Raw genomic sequence first — 18017 nt, 5'->3', positions numbered from 1 at the left:
AGTTTACCATCGCTGAGTGATTAGTAACCGATTAACGTAAATTAACGTAACTAGCAGAGAGATTAATCAGCTGTCTGGAAGTACAGGGATTAATGGGATTTTCTCACTGAATGCTCGACGGGTAGAGTGTTGTTTGATTTCCGCGTTAGTAGTGACAGTTGTAAGAGTTGTTAATTTAACGTAAATGTTACCTTGTTATTAACGTAAATGTTATTGTGTTGATAACGTAAATCAATTGTTATTGATTGTTGATCGTCCGTGGGACGGAGTGTTAACGTAAGGATTAATTTGAGGAAGGGTGCTGGAGTTGCCAGTGAACCCATTAGTTATTGTTGTCATTGAAAGACTACTGATTTGATTGCATTGCAACCGCCATTGCAGGTGTAGACTGCACTGAGGCGTAGAACAGTTAGGAGGTTACTGGAGACGTGTTTCAGAACCTACTGTGTCATTTGTTGTAATTGTGATTATAGATCTGTTAGTTCTTGTTTCTTGTTGATTCCTCTGTGGTCACGCTTATGTTCGAGTTAGTTCATTATGCAGTCCGAGGGGCTGGTGTCTAGCTGTCATTGATAGTGTCACAGGAAGGATTTCGAGTAACGTCATTGACATTTCTTTTCGTTTTGTTGTAGTAGTTAGTACTTTATTGAATAAACTAAGTTGTTATGGTTAACACTGTCTTTTCGTTACACCCCCACACATTATTATTGTTATGCAAATGTTCTTCACACTCGACTAATAAAGTTGAGACTAATTTTCTGAGCTTTGGATCAAATATACGGCACCACACAACAATAAATTATTGTTGTGTGAGCCCGTGACCTACTCGTTAGATTCGCTTCGGCGATTGGCGAAGGTCGGCGGCCTAGTGGGGGGGATTTCAATTTTCATTGGGGTCTCGGCGTTTGCTCGCGCCTAGTCAATTGTTCATACATGGTCCCAAAGTGAGGAATGAGCTGGTTACTACACTGGTGTGTTAGCTAAGCAAGTCCTTCCTCAGGCGACCTAGTTGAATATCACGACAGGAATAAAGGTTAAAGAATAAAGAAAGTTCTTAGAAATTTTCCGAGCTAAAATTCCTTATACCAATTTCAATTTATTCCAAAACTTCTCACAGTTAACTACAAACTCTCACAGCGTGGCGCCCAACGTGGGGCCGTAGACTTTTGATTCATAATCAGAAAAGTAAGATTCATCAAGTTGAGAAACCTGTGAAGAAAGGTGTGCAGAACATTGCAGAGCAATATTGCTGTGGGTGTGTATGTTGTCGGTTAGCAGGATTAGGTACACACACACCACACACACAGAATGGATGAGGATTATAGGGATAAGTACATATATCTGTATGTGACTAAGTATGGCGTGCTGCCAAAGGATAGAAACATTCGTACAGATGAGGAATGTAGGCGGTATGTTGAGGACCATAAGGCCTATGTGCGGCGTCTATGTCTAGAAAGAGCAAATAGAAGTGATCTAGGGGACAAGGGAGTTCCCCTAGCCGACCGTGGTATAGTCGGGGTGTGGGATTGAGTCCACCCCAGGAGAAGGAAGGGAAGTCGCGACCCCAGCCTAGGCTAAGGACTGATTCCTTGGGCCACAGAAACGTTTCGTTAGAAGTAGTCAATCAGATACCAGAACAACCTCTCAGGAGGGGGACTGAACAACCCCAGGAGGAAATGACTTTACGGTACCTAGCAGCCCAAGCTGATGGTTTTGGACTGCAAGGAGAGAATAAGGCCAAGTTCGTGGCCTTCATGTGGAATGCCCGCCACGAGAGATTGCCTAGATTGGAAATTGCAAGACTGCAATCCGAGGCAAGGACGGGGAGTCAAGCCCCTCCTGCCGCGCCAAGCTCAGAGGTACAGGCGCTGGAAGTAGAGGTACCTCCTCTATTGCCAAGAGAGGAGATGATCGATCCTAGGGATGCATACCTAGATCGATGTGTGACAAAGGTTGAAAGGTTTACTCAAGCTCCAAGTAAGGGAGCCAAACCTAAAGAAAGTAAGTCTAAGGGACACCAACAGAAACCCAAGGTTAAGGGACCCAGGTGGTTCACATGCAACATGGCAGGTCACCGAGCAGCTAAGTGCCCGAGCAGCACTAGGCTTAAGACTAAGAAGGTGACCAAGGTGCAAGTTACAGGCATGAGTACCGTGGGAGGTAATGCCCTAAGAGACACACTCGAGTTAACTAGAGGAAGAGTTAATGGGCAATGGACGAGTGTCTTTCGAGACCGGGGTGCTACAGTTAACATGGTCAGGAGCAGTTTGGTTGAGCCTGAGAGTAGAACAGGTCGAACCCTCCGTGTTCAGTAACCAGATGGCACTGGTAAGGACATGGAAGAAGTGTCCGTGTTGGTAGACACCCCATATATCAAAGGTAAGATCAAGGCTGCACTAAGTAGAGAAGCAGTGTATGGACTTTTGATAGGTAATACTCCTGGTATAGAGAACCAGGTGGGTCTGTCCTGTGGAAATGACCCAGAGGAAACAGGAACAGGTGAGAGGAAGGTTAAACCCGCTGGCGTTGACACCACGCGTCAGCCGGCCGGTCGAGCAGAGATCACCGCCGCTCAGACAGAAGAAGAGGCGCAGCAGGTGAAAGGAAACCGGAGCCATCCTTCTGTCCCTATTGCACAGAAAACGAGAACTGATTCAGAGGGACTCAGATGGGTCTCACCAGCTGACGGCGATGTCACACGGCCGCCAGCTGAGGAAGTCAAGGTCGCATCTTAACAGGCGAAAGATCAGGTGCATGAGGTAAAAGGAACAAAGAGCAATTTTCCTTCTTTCATTTCACAGAAAACGGAGGTGAGCCCAGTGAGACGGGTGTGGCCAGGATCAGGTGATCCCGCCACAACCTGTCGACCAGCCCGGCCCGCGAGGGTTAACACCACTCAGGAGAGTAAACGTCTGCTTGATGTTACCAGTGGTGAGGCTAAGGTAGCTGTGGTTCCCACAAGTGAAGTGGATATTCTGGACCAATCTTTCAGGCTGTTGGAAGATCGTTCAGACAAACGAACGGTCGCTGAGAGATTGATGAACGAGCAGGTCATTGGCCCAGTGCTCAGTGAGGGGCGAGGTTTGACAGCTGCTGAAGAGGCCTCAGCCCAGTCAACTCAGTCGGTAGAGCAACCCGGTCTGAGAGTGACAGACAGACAGGAAGAAAGACCCTGTCACCTGGAAGTCAAGACAGTCTGCTAACTGTCGGGATTGTGTCGGTAGAGTAGGGAAGGTGTTGAGTCTGTACTTCATTGGTAAGTCCATCCCAGTGTGCTACCTATTGTGTCCAGTATGACACAGACCTGTGGGGCGAGAGTGTGAAGGGACTGAGGAAGGGAAGCTGCGAGGCGTTGAGCCGGCTTAACCTGGACCCAAAACCTGAGCACGACCGCACTATGGTCAGGAAGTACCACCCTGGACGAGCCAGTGACGTCACATCTTGTCCCGCCAGCCACCGACGTCAACAGAAAACGGATGAATCACCACCACCACCCAGCCGCCGTGCACTTTAGAGCGCAAGTGTAAGTGGCTGGTGATTTTTAGATGAAATTTTCCTCCGGAAATTTTATCATTTTGGTGGGGGGTTGTTGTGAGGAGATGGTTCACCAGCTCACTTACAATAGTGCTCTTATGCCTGTGAGAGCCAGTACACTTGTTAAGTGCACTTGTTAAGTGGGCGGATTTAAGTTTGGTAACCAGCAACCGAAACATCTAGTGTTTGGGCTCATGTGAGAGCCCCAGTCATCAGCAGTCCATAAATGTTACCCTGGCCGGCGTGGCATGTCTGTGGACAGTGCTAGAGCTGATAGCATCATCTCATTGTATGGCTTTGAGGCCAGACTCGGCTTTGCGCGAGAAACAGCTAGGCCGCCTGCGTGGGTGTGGGGCTCCTGCGCTCGCTAGCCACTTGAGTGGTTGTCATGGAGACAGCCGCCATCTTAGAAACATCTTGAGCCGCCATGTTGGTCGGCCATCTTGGAGTTGCCCTAGGGGCTATGCTACACCGTCGCTGATTGGATGAGAGGGGTAGGCTGCTGTATGCCTTCCTCTCATTGGCTATTTCGAGAAGGACGCGGGAAGTAGCCAGTGTAGCATCATTCTGAACTCAGCCGCCACCTTGTCAAGACGCTTCCTGTACTCAATTCGGCCAAATTGGAGTATAGGGCGTCGTGGTGGCTGGACTACCCAACTGCTGATGCTTCCTGCTTCACCTACGACATCGGTCGTCACAGAATCCGGCCGGAAGTCGTCGCTTGGAGGGGTTTAAGACATTGTTATTCAGGGGGTAGAGGTACAGTGATCTGGGATCGAGGAAAGTGTGCATACGAGCAGCAACAGACTCGTAGATCCCATACCAGTGATGATTAGACTTGCTAGTGCTCTGTAGCAGTCGATGGGAACGGGGAAATTCGTGTCAGTGTTAAGGCAAATTTCCCAAGGTTGGTGTGAGACGCTATCGTTGTGCGTGTCACCTGGGTATGAACGCTTCACTTCACCGGGGAGTCGAGGGTGCGAACTCAGCCGTGTTGAGTGGGAGGGGTTCGAGTGTGCGCCAATCTTTTCGAATAAATACTACCGCTTACGCCACCCGGAGCGAGCCAGCCACCTATAGCGGGGTGCCTGATGTATGGGAATGGTGTGTAAAGCCGGCAGTGTGAATGAGTAAGTACCTATGTGTGTATTTCTGGTGATTAGTAGTCTCTAAAGCTTGAATTCGAGGTCAAGTGTTCCGTCACATTGTCACGCAGCACCTGTTCAGGTGGAGTGAATTGTGGGCGAGGAGATTAATCACCTGTGTTGTCATCTTGTCAGTCCAGAGGGACTTAAGTCTGGTGTACACAGGCGTACAGTGTGTGTGTGTGTGTGGGTACACACGGGAACAGGATACATAGATTAGCCAAGGACTGAGAGGATGTCCATGTAATAAGTAAATTCTTTTATTTCATTGTGGTAATCATTTTTGATCGTCCGTGGGACGGAGTGATATCATTTCCATGTGTGGTCTTGCAGGTGTGGAATTCCAACACTGAGCGCTCAGGTATGTGTAATGCCAGTGGTTCCTGGCAATGATTATGGTGGAGTGTACCACAGTGTGCTTAATTTCTTGTATTGTTCCCAGGGCCGTGACAAGTGTGATTTATATAAATATATATTGTGGTTGCAGTAATAATTAACGTAATTTTGGTGAGTTTTGGTGAGTTTTGGTGAGTGACGAGGCTGTCTAGAGAGACCGCCCCCGCTCTGTCGAGTAACGTAACTCTGGAGAGTGTTTATCGGCATGCGTGACCGATAAATCACTCACCCATGTGATTTAAGGAGTGTGAGATTCTCCTTAGTGTTCCCAATAACGTTTGATAGCTGTAGGCTACTTGTGTCAGCGGTAATTATATATATATATATATAATCGTAGTGTCACGGTGCCCAGTGTTATTGCGTTATTTACTGTGAGGTGATTGATATATATTGACCTATGTTCTAGGGGTCATTTGCAGCAGTAAGTAAGTAAGTGTTGTGCAGTATTTTAATATTTGGAAATTAGAGTACTTGCCATGTGTGTTATTGCAAAAGGGGTTGTTAATTGATAGTGATTGTTGCTAGTGTTGAGCAATCACCGTATGTGATTGCAGTTCAGTAAAACCATTGTGGGACAGTGTTCTAGAGGGTTCATGTCCAGTATGTTATTTTGCTAGGTTCTGCAGTATTGTCATTGCAACCGGATTGTAACGTAAATCACTGTGATTTGTTAGTGTGATTTGTCATTGTCGTGGGTGAACTCGGCTGTAGACGAGTACTTGGGTACCAATATATTCTCCTGGTTATCTGGTAGGACATCGAAGTCCAGTATTCAGTGAGGTGATTGCGAGGCATTTAATATAACGTAACCAAGGGAACGCCCATTGCTTTAAGAGAATTTGTTCTTTGACAATTTGAGTAACGTAGAATGCGTTTGGGTTAATTTACTTTCCTGCAAGCAGCTACGGTAGTCTCGAGGAGCCTAGCTATCAGCCAGATAAGAATTAGAGTATTGTCTGTCGTAATTAACAGTCAGTGGGCCGGGTAATTGACGTGTTTCAGGAAGTCAAAGTAATTAATCTCGATCCTTGTTTGATCGACTCACACGAAGGCTACATTGTTCCATTAACGTAACGTCGTTATGTGCCCGGAAGTACCGGCACTTGATTGACTCATGGGAGGAGTAGCGTCATTTTAGAATAACGTAAACGTGGGGCTAATTACTGTTATTAGTCGCCTGAATTGGTCTGAGTATGGAAGGCTTAGACGGAATTCGTACCTTAATGTAAATTGCTGAGCCAGTGTGAAAGGTTGCGTATTTTAATTGTTTAATTATTGATCTTGAGGATAGTAATTAATTACTCTAAAGGTAATCACGAGTGATTACCGTTCTCTTAGCACTTTGGACATTGCAAATCAGAGTTTACCATCGCTGAGTGATTAGTAACCGATTAACGTAAATTAACGTAACTAGTAGAGAGATTAATCAGCTGTCTGGAAGTACAGGGATTAATGGGATTTTCTCACTGAATGCTCGACGGGTAGAGTGTTGTTTGATTTCCGCGTTAGTAGTGACAGTTGTAAGAGTTGTTAATTTAACGTAAATGTTACCTTGTTATTAACGTAAATGTTATTGTGTTGATAACGTAAATCAATTGTTATTGATTGTTGATCGTCCGTGGGACGGAGTGTTAACGTAAGGATTAATTTGAGGAAGGGTGCTGGAGTTGCCAGTGAACCCATTAGTTATTGTTGTCATTGAAAGACTACTGATTTGATTGCATTGCAACCGCCATTGCAGGTGTAGACTGCACTGAGGCATAGAACAGTTAGGAGGTTACTGGAGACGTGTTTCAGAACCCACTGTGTCATTTGTTGTAATTGTGATTATAGATCTGTTAGTTCTTGTTTCTTGTTGATTCCTCTGTGGTCACGCTTATGTTCGAGTTAGTTCATTATGCAGTCCGAGGGGCTGGTGTCTAGCTGTCATTGATAGTGTCACAGGAAGGATTTCGAGTAACGTCATTGACATTTCTTTTTGTTTTGTTGTAGTAGTTAGTACTTTATTGAATAAACTAAGTTGTTATGGTTAACACTGTCTTTTCGTTACACCCCCACACATTATTATTGTTATGCAAATGTTCTTCACACTCGACTAATAAAGTTGAGACTAATTTTCTGAGCTTTGGATCAAATATACGGCACCACACAACAATAAATTATTGTTGTGTGAGCCCGTGACCTACTCGTTAGATTCGCTTCGGCGATTGGCGAAGGTCGGCGGCCTAGTGGGGGGGATTTCAATTTTCATTGGGGTCTCGGCGTTTGCTCGCGCCTAGTCAATTGTTCATACATGGTTCCAAAGTGAGGAATGAGCTGGTTACTACACTGGTGTGTTAGCTAAGCAAGTCCTTCCTCAGGCGACCTAGTTGAATATCACGACAGGAATAAAGGTTAAAGAATAAAGAAAGTTCTTAGAAATTTTCCGAGCTAAAATTCCTTATACCAAATTCAATTTATTCCAAAACTTCTCACAGTTAACTACAAACTCTCACAGTTTCTTCACGCCCTTATTCTTTGCAGCTTAGCTAGTATACATTTCTGAATAAATCATGGGTTTATCATCTTCATTTCACTGTTTTCCTTTTGGACTGGGACAAACTTGTTTGCTGCGTCCTTGCACATCTGCGTGATGTAGTCCATCATGTCTTGGGCCGTCTTTCCCCTGAGCTCTGTTTCCCATGCTATGTCTGTTTGGAATTTTCTTATCTCTTCTTAGTTTCCCTTTTGGAAAGCCAGCCACTTGTTTTCAGTACCCCTCCTCGAGTTCAATAACCCTTCTTCAATCCGGTACTCAAACGCCAGTACACTGTGGTCACTCATTCCTACTGGTGTCTGAAACCCGATTTCTCTCATTTCGGAGTCGTTCAGACTGAAGACTAGGTCGAGTCCCTTGTGTTAAATAGCCCGTCTTTATCTACCCTGTCAATTCCTCTGAAAATCTTGTACGTGGTGATCATATACCCCCTAACTCTTCAGTCTTTTAGCGACGTGAGGTTTAATTCCCGTAGTCTCTCCTCGTAGCTCATACCTCTCAGCCCGGTACTAGTCTGGTGGCAAACCTTTGAACTTTTTCTAGTTTGGTCTTATGCATGACTAGATATGAACTCCATGCTGGGGCTGCATACTCCAGGATTGGTCTGACATAGGTGATATACAAAGTTCTGAATAAATCCTTGCAGAAGTGTGTAAATGCCGTTCTTATGTTAGCCAACCTGGCATATGCTGCTGATGTTATCCTCTAGATATGGGCTTCAGGGGACCGGTCTGGCGCGATATCAACCTCCAGGTCTTTCTTCAACCTTCCCAAATGATACCTTGTAACTGGCCTCCTGCTCCCTACACCTATCTTCATTACATTACATTTGCTTGGGTTAAACTCTAACAACCATTTGTTCGACCATTCCTTTTGTATGTCTATGTCTTCTTGAAGCCTCAAGCAGTCCGCCTCTGTCTTAATCCTTCTCATAATTTTGGCATCGTCAGCAAACATTGAGAGGAATGAGTCTATACCCTCTGGGAGATTATTTACCTATATCAGAATCAGGATAGGACCGAGTGCAGAGCCCTGTGGGACTCCACTGGTGACTTCACGCCAATCTGAGGTCTCACCCCTCATTATAACTCTTTGCTTCCTATTGCTTTGGTATTCCCTTATCCACTGGAGCACTTTACCAGTTACTCCTGCCTGTCTCTCCAGCTTATGTACCGGCTTCTTATGGGGGACTGTATCAAAGGTTTTCCGATAGTCCCCCCCAAAAAAATGCAGTCTGCCCCTCCTTCTCTTTCTTGCTTAATCTTTGTCACCTGGTCGTAGAATTCTATTAAGCCAGTAAGGCAAGATTTAAACCCCCTGAACCCATGTTGATGGGTTGTCACGAAGTCTCTTCTCTCCAGATGTGTTACTAGGTTTTTTCTCTCGATCTTCTCCATCACCTTGCATGGTATAAAGTTAAGGACACTGGCCTGTAGTTCAGTGCCGCTTGTCTGTCACCCTTTTTGTATATTGGGACCACATTAGTCGTCTTCCATATTTCTTCCTACTATACACTATGGAGAGTGGCAAGCAGATTGACTCTGCACACTCTTTCACGACCTATGGTGAGATCCCGTCTGAACGAACAGCCTTTCTCACATCCAGATCCAACAGGTGTCTTTCGACCTCATCTCTCGTAATTTCGAACCTTTCTAAGGCCGCCTGGTTTACTGCCCCCTCTCCTAGCGCAGTGACCTAACCTTGTTCTATTGTGAAGACCTCCTGGAACCTCTTGTTGAGTTCTTTACACACCTCCTTGTTATTCTCTGTATACCTGTCCTCGCCTGTTTTAAGTTCTCATTACATGTTCTTTCAATGTTGTTTTCCTCCTGATGTGACTGTGGAGTAGCTTTGGTTCGGTCTTGGCTTCGCTTTCTATATAATTTTCATAGTTTGTCTCTGCTTCCATTCTCACACTAACACACTCATTCCTGGTTTTCTGGTATCTCTCTGCTTTCTGGTGTTCGGTTATTCCAGAAGTTCCTTCACGCACTTTTGGTCAGTTCCTTTGCTTCCATACATGCCCTATTAAACCATCGATTCTTTTGATTCTTTTTGGGACGGGATAAACCTGTTTACTGCCTCCTGACACTTTTGGGTGACATAGTCCATCATATCATGATGGACTATGACTCTGAGGTCTTGACTCTGTCTTGACTCTGAGGTCTGTGTCCCATGGTATATCCCTTAGAAAATTTCTCATCCCCTCATAATTCCCATTTCGGTATGCTAGCCTTTTGTTTCCTAGTTCTTTTTGGGGGGAGATCATTCCTAGCTCTACCAGGTACTTAAAGACCGATACACTGTGATCACTCATTCCCAAGGGGGCTTCCATCTTAACATCCCTTATATCCCACTCATTGAGGGTAAAGATCAGATCGAACATAACTGGTTCATCTTCCCCTCTCATTCTTGTCGGCCCCTTGATGTGTTGGCTTAGATGATTGTGTGTATGTATGTGTGTGTGTGTGTGTGTGTGTGTGTGTGTGTGTGTGTGTGTGTGTGTGTGTGTGTGATGTAACCGTGCACCCGCTCTCTCTGAGAAAGTCAGCTATGAATTTATAATACGTAAGATTAAAGCGAAACAATCCAGGGAAGGAAGGGCGAGGAATTAAGTTTTAGAACCGTTTTCTACGTAATAAATCATAGACTACTGTTCATGTGATATACGACGAACTCCTAATACTTTCAAACGATTTATCACTTTATTTCAGTTCTTTTAAATGTCTATTTTTATACAGTATCGAAGCTCTCTCTGCTTCCTCTCCTTCTACTGATACTCCCGCATGTCTTAAACTAGCACATCTTTCTATTACGTTTCCTACTATTCCTGCTACCTTGCTGGGATGTCTTTAATATCTTATATTTTCTTGTATCTTCATATCCTAATGTTTTTTCATTGGTTTCTCTTTATATTACAGTTTTTCTTGTTTAATTTAATTTTGCTTCATTTCCTATTTTTTATTCCTGTTATTACTATTAACTTTAGAGCTATTTTATCAACAAATTTGTTTATAAGTTTGCTTTAAATGATGGCGTGAAAAACATATTACAGTTCCAATAATTGTCTGCTTATTACCTGTCATGTGAACCTTCGTCTTAATCAGAGAGACTTCTCAAGTTACTACTTTATTCATTATAAGTTAGTGGTTTAAAATATAACATGTATTTACTTAACTCGTAGTTTTGTAAATGTTCTGAAGAATTTGGTTTAATATAAATTAAATTCTAGGGGATACTCATATAGGTTTTTAATTTATTATTTCACATGTTTGAGAATAAATACATCATATTAACTTTTCCAAACCTAACATAACCTAACGTAATGTAACCTTAACCCAGCGTAACCTAAACCTAACCTAACCATGGATAGGGAGTAGCTAGTAACACTACTTAGTGGTTTTGAAGTGATAACCTGCATGGTACCTTCTCCATAAGGACAGGTTGCTTAAGAACCAGTGAGAACCACTTCCAGGCCTCTCTCCCCCCCTCCCACCGGCAGCAAATCGCCCAGAGAGGCATCTAAAACTTTTTGCTGCGGTGCTGTGGACATTTAAACCCTTTCATGAAGACTTAATTTGCCCAATATTTCTTCTCCTTTATACGACCTGTGCTTGTGTTTTTCATTCACATGTTGTGGCGACTTGCCTAATAGACACGAGGTAAATGATTATATAAATATCACTTAAACATACTGTGTGATGGAAAAACCAAACTGTGTGATGGTGAGTTTTCAGGTAACAATTACGAGACAACGTGGTGAGGCTGCAGGAGCTCTGGTTCACGGGTCAAGTTCCTGACAACGAGGCCGAGAGAGACCTCAGCAGATTGTAAAGCCACGGCGACGCTGCTGACGAAAGTCAGGACAAGACTCAACGAAAGTGGTAAGAATTAATTAAGGGGACTAAACTCTACCAACATGGGAGGTCCGCGACTGTTCAATACGATTCGACTCCACGTAAGGGGCATAACTAGCCGACTCCTCACAGTGTTCAAGAGAGAACTCGATAAACATCTCCAGGGGATACTAGATTAACAAGGCTGTGACTCATACGTCAGGCTGCGAGCAGCCGAGTCCAACAACCTGGTTGACCAGTCCAGCAACCCGGAGGCCTGGGCGATGACCGGGCCGCGGGGACGTAAGGCCCCGAAAGGAACACAAATTAACCACAAGGTAACAAGGTATCCAAGGTATCGTTATGTTCCGGTCATGTTCTTACTCTCATGGTGGTACAGTGAATAGTTCAGTAATTTGGGTATTCATGGTAGGTTATTAATTTTTTATGTGGATTGCTTCAAGAATTTGTAATCTTCTTACATCTTGGGATTTGTCAATTATACAAGTGTTTTTATTCGCCATTTCTCTAGTTAGGGAATTAAATAAAAAAATAAAATGATGAATAAAAACACTTATATAATAGAAAAAACCCAAGATGGAAGAAGATTACAAATTCTTGAAGCAATCAACATAAAAATTTAACAACCCACCATGAACACCCAAATCACGGAACTATTTACTCTACCCACCATGAGAGTAAGAACATGACCAGAACATAGCGATACCATTACAGAAGACATTGCTCAACACAATAGGCCTATTACATCTGATTAATCTTTGTATGTGCTTCGTCCCCTTGATTTTTCCTTTATTCTACTAGTTTTTTCACCTGACCCCGTACTGGTATAAATCTAATGCGACTTGTATTTTTTTATTACCTGGGAATGAACCATGTAGGTTCGAAACGTTGTGCAATTATATAGTACGTGTAATACATTCTATAGTTATTTACTTTTTCTTCACCTTGAACATGACTTTTGGAGAACACCTCTTCCAACTAAACCCTGCTGCAAGCGAACTAGTTAGAGGGATAGAAGCCCCTAACCTGAAAATAGTTAATACAGAATATGCTGTCATATTCAATGAGACATGTATAAAAGAAAACATGCTGCCAAAATACACCAATATATATATATATATATATATATATATATATATATATATATTGTGACGGTAAAGCGTTGGTGTTCGGGTGTTTCAAAAGCTGGGGGCAGGGCCTCGTCATATCACAAAAAAAAAGAAAAAAGTTTGTCTTTTCGTCTGTGGTAAGGTAATGGGAAGACACAAAACACAAGTATATAAACAATGAAATTTTAATTACTCTAGAAAACAAGACATGAATAAAGGCAATCTCATAAAATGCAGGACAAGTCAACAAACAAAATAACATGAATAATCACTGGCAAATGAAAAGTTACGCTAAGACAAGTTACAGTGATAGCAAAATAAATTAAATAATGGGTGCTGGAATACTGGCTTCTAGCTGCCACCTCCCTTAGTACACGAAAGCCAAGGCTTAGTCTACCAGCGAGAGATGTCAACTTCATGGAGCACAAAGATATTCTGACGAGTCTGGCGTGCTGCTGCCCAGACGTCGACTCGCGGTGGTGGTGGTGAGTGCAGGTGCAACGAGACACCAGCCAATCAGCAACAGGCAGGCAGAGGATGAGCAGTTTGCTGGTTACGGCGGGCTGTGGCTAGGTGTCGGTGTGTGCATGGTACGATTTGCTTCCTGGGCAAAACGTTTGGCGATACTGGTGGACGTATCTTCTATATAGTATCTTGTATGTACGACGTAATGATGTAGGGAAGAGCAGGCTCAATCTCTCTTGAAAGAGATTATCGTCACAATATATATAAGTTGTACCTAGTAGCCAGAACGCAGTTCTTGGCCTACTATGCAAGGTTCGATTTGCTAATAAACCAAGTTTTCCTGAATTTCAATAATTTTCGATTTTTTTCTTATGAAATGATAAAGTTATTCATTTCATTATGTATGAGTTATTTTTTTTTTAATTGAGTTACAACTAACGTAGATATATGACCGAATCTAACCAAGCCTACATAACCTAACCTAACCTATCTTAACCTAACCTAAACTAACATAACTAAATCAATAATTTATGTTCTTAATATTATATAATAATGTGTGTGTGTAAATTACGAAAGTTAACACGTGATGTAAAATGTGACAGTGTCAGACCACGGAGGAAGAATTGAAACTGGAATTTCTTTCAAGTACTTTCGTATTTAATAATATATCTTCAGAAAGGTGAGGATTCACACCCAAAGATCCCTCTCCTTTCTGAAGATGTATTATTAAATACGAAAGAATTTAAGGAAATTCCTGTTTCAATTCTTCCTCCGTGGTCTGACACTGTCATAATATAATAATAATATTTTAAATAAACCAATTGGAAACAATTTATTAAAAATATAGATAATTACTCGGCCTATTAGGCAAATCCGGCCTTGCATACTAGGCCGAGAAGTGCGTTTTGGCTACTGAGTACGAAATATATATTATATATATATATATATATATATATATATATATATATATATATATATATATATATATATATATATATATATATATATATATATATATATATATGTCGTGCATGTATGTATGCATATATATATGCAAGGCCCGATTTGCCTAATAAGCCAAGTTTTCATAAATTAATTGTTTTTCGACTACCTAACCTATCTAACCTAACCTAACTTTTTCGGCTACCTAACCCAACCTAACCTATAAAGATAGGTTAGGTTAGGTAGAGTTGGTTAGGTTTGGTCATATATCTACATTAATTTAACCTCCAATAAAAAAAAAATTGGCCTCATATATAATGAAATGGGTAGCTTTATCATTTCTAAGACAAAAATTTGAGAAAATATATTATTTCAGGAAAACTTGGCTTATTAGGCAAATCGGGCCTTGCATAGTAGGCCAAGAAGAGCATTCTGGCTACTAGGTACGACATATACACACACATATATATATATATATATATATATATATATATATATATATATATATATATATATATATATATATATATATATATATATATATATATATATATTGGTGTATACTGGCAGCAGGTTTTCTTTCAAACATGTTTCATTGAATATGACCGCATATTCTGTATTTATTATTTTCTGGTTTAGGGCTTCTATCCCTCTAACTATTTTCTTAGCATCAGGGCTTAATTGAAATATGAGTTCTCCAAAACTCATTTTCGTACTTTTAAGGTGAAGAAAAGAAGTGATTTACTAGAGTGTATTACACTTATTTGTATAATTTGCACGACGTTTCGAACCTCCATGGTTCATTCTCAAGTGAACAGATCTTACAATACTAGTTGATTTTATACCCGCATTAGGTCAGGTGATAATACAATGAAGGTGAAAACATGGGGGGATACATAAGGGATAAACATAGGGGCTGCAGAAGGCTTATTGGTCCATACGAGGCATCTCCAATCTAAACACAAAGATTAATCCAGTGTAATTGGCCTGTTATGTTGGACATTGTCTTCTGTGTTGGCATCGATATGTTCTTGTCTTGTCCTTACTCTCATCGTGGGTAGAGTAAATAGTTCCGTGATTTGGGTGTTCATGGTAAGTCGCTCTATTCTTATGTGAATTGCCTCAAGAATTTGTAATCTTCTTGAATCTTGGGTTTTGTCTATTATGCAAGTATTCTTGTTCAACATTTCTCTTGTTAGAGTAATGTCATGGGCTTGTCTCATGTGATTCCTAGGGGCACCAGATTGAAGATGGCATGTCAAACGCCTCGTCAGCTTGGTCGACGTCATACCTATGTACTTACATTGAAGGTTACATCCTTCGTGGGGGCAAGTGTACATGTATACAACGCTTGACTGCTGTAGAGGGTTCTCCGTCGGCTTCGGGCTGTTTTTGATAAGGAGTTCGGAAGTCTTCTTGGTTTTGTAGAATATTATCAGGTTTATGTTTTGGTTAGGAGTAGTGCTTTTTACTCCTTTACGGATTATTTCTTTCATTATTCTTTCCTCTTTTATATGTTCACTGTGCATGGTTGATTTGTAATATAATTTTATTGGGGGTGTTGTGGTTTCTGTTCTAGGTTCTGAATTATACCAACGGTCCAAGTGTCTTCTTATAGCAGCGTTTATTTCCGCGTTGCTATATCCGTTGTTCACCAATACCTGAGTTACTCTTTCAAACTCTCTACTCACGTTGCTCCATTCAGAGCAGTGGGTAAGCGCTCGACGAATATAAGCATTGAGAACACTGGCTTTGTATCTTTGGGGGCACTCACTTCTACCGTTCAGGCATAATCCTATGTTGGTGGGCTTGGTATATACGTTGGTGCTTAAAGAGGTTCCTGTTTTTGTTATTAGTACATCCAAGAATGGCAGACTGTTATTTTCACTATTTTCATGTGTAAATCGGAGTACTGACTCTCTCTCTAGGTGTCTTTTTAGGTCAATTAGTTCATCTGAGTCTTTTACTATTACGAATATGTCATCTACATAACGGCAGTATACAGTTGGTTTTTGTCTGCTACTGAAGACCCTGAGACATTTAAAATTAGACATACCTGAGCCACACTTGAAAAGTCTTCTCGAAGCATGTACAAAGGAAGCCCCTTTCATCAGTCCACAAGGAGACATGTATTTACAAATAGACGGAGTAGCAATGGGCTCCCCCTTAGGAGTTTTATTTGATAATTTTTATATGGGAACCATCGAAGATAGGGTCTTCAGTAGCAGACAAAAACCAACTGTATACTGCCGTTATGTAGATGACATATTCGTAATAGTAAAAGACTCAGATGAACTAATTGACCTAAAAAGACACCTAGAGAGTGAGTCAGTACTCCGATTTACACATGAAAATAGTGAAAATAACAGTCTGCCATTCCTGGATGTACTAATAACAAAAACAGGAACCTCTTTAAGCACCAACGTATATACCAAGCCCACCAACATAGGATTATGCCTGAACGGTAGAAGTGAGTGCCCCCAAAGATACAAAGCCAGTGTTCTCAATGCTTATATTCGTCGAGCGCTTACCCACTGCTCTGAATGGAGCAACGTGAGTAGAGAGTTTGAAAGAGTAACTCAGGTATTGGTGAACAACGGATATAGCAACGCGGAAATAAACGCTGCTATAAGAAGACACTTGGACCGTTGGTATAATTCAGAACCTAGAACAGAAACCACAACTCCCCCAATAAAATTATATTACAAATCAACTATGCACAGTGAACATATAAAAGAGGAAAGAATAATGAAAGAAATAATCCGTAAAGGAGTAAAAAGCACTACTCCTAACCAAAACATAAACCTGATAATATTCTACAAAACCAAGAAGACTTCCGAACTCCTTATCAAAAACAGCCCGAAGCCGACGGAGAACCCTCTACAGCAGTCAAGCGTTGTATACATGTACACTTGCCCCCACGAAGGATGTAACCTTCAATGTAAGTACATTGGTATGACGTCGACCAAGCTGACGAGGCGTTTGACATGCCATCTTCAATCTGGTGCCCCTAGGAATCACATGAGACAAGCCCATGACATTACTCTAACAAGAGAAATGTTGAACAAGAATACTTGCATAATAGACAAAACCCAAGATTCAAGAAGATTACAAATTCTTGAGGCAATTCACATAAGAATAGAGCGACCTACCATGAACACCCAAATCACGGAACTATTTACTCTACCCACCATGAGAGTAAGGACAAGACAAGAACATATAGATGCCAACACAGAAGACAATGTCCAACATAACAGGCCAATTACACTGGATTAATCTTTGTGTTTAGATAGGAGATGCCTCGTATGGGCCAATAAGCCTTCTGCAGCCCCTATGTTTATCCCTTATGTATCCCCCCATGTTTTCACCTTCATTGTATTATCACCTGACCTAATGCGGGTATAAAATCAACTAGTATTGTAAGATCTGTTCACTTGAGAATGAACCATGGAGGTTCGAAACGTCGTGCAAATTATACAAATAAGTGTAATACACTCTATAGTAAATCACTTCTTTTCTTCACCTTAAAAGTACGAAAATGAGTTTTGGAGAACTCCTATTTCAATTAAGCCCTGATGCTAAGAAAATAGTTAGAGGCCCTAAACCAGAAAATAATAAATACAGAATAAGCGGTCATATTCAATGAAATATATATATATATATATATATATATATATATATATATATATATATATATATATATATATATTAGTATAGTTTGGTAGCAGTCTTTCTTGTAAACATATATTATTAAATATGACCGAAAAAGTAAGATTAATAATTCTAACACGAATTTTCTCAATATTTCTTATGTTTCTTTTCACTGTCGATGGTAATTGAAAAATCAATTCTCCAAAATTCATTTTTATTTCTAGTCTGACGCGACACTTGAACGCGTTTCATAATAACTTATTACATTTTCAAATACTTTAGTTTACACACACACAACTATAACCTGCAAACACTAAACAGAGCTCACCTATGCTATCATTTAAACAGCTTTCATCTTATATACCCGCATGTGGGTGAGGTG

General features: G+C 41.5%; 1 protein-coding gene across 1 annotated transcript in view; it reads left to right on the top strand.

Annotated features, from left to right (window-relative positions):
- The first annotated feature begins 1676 nt into the window (after positions 1-1676).
- LOC138367350 (inactive protein tyrosine kinase pTKL-like) overlaps positions 1677-18017 on the top strand; it is a 62334-nt gene continuing 45993 nt past the window's right edge. Inside the window, exon 1 of the mRNA XM_069328802.1 lies at positions 1677-1859. Coding sequence (XP_069184903.1) covers positions 1677-1859 — 183 coding nt within the window. The remainder of the gene's footprint in view (positions 1860-18017) is intronic.

Source organism: Procambarus clarkii, chromosome 2 (assembly GCF_040958095.1).
Source record: "Procambarus clarkii isolate CNS0578487 chromosome 2, FALCON_Pclarkii_2.0, whole genome shotgun sequence".
In the NCBI taxonomy this organism is placed as follows: domain Eukaryota; kingdom Metazoa; phylum Arthropoda; class Malacostraca; order Decapoda; family Cambaridae; genus Procambarus; species Procambarus clarkii.
The sequence above is the reverse complement of the archived record's forward strand: the minus strand, read 5'-3'. Positions and strand labels throughout refer to the sequence as shown.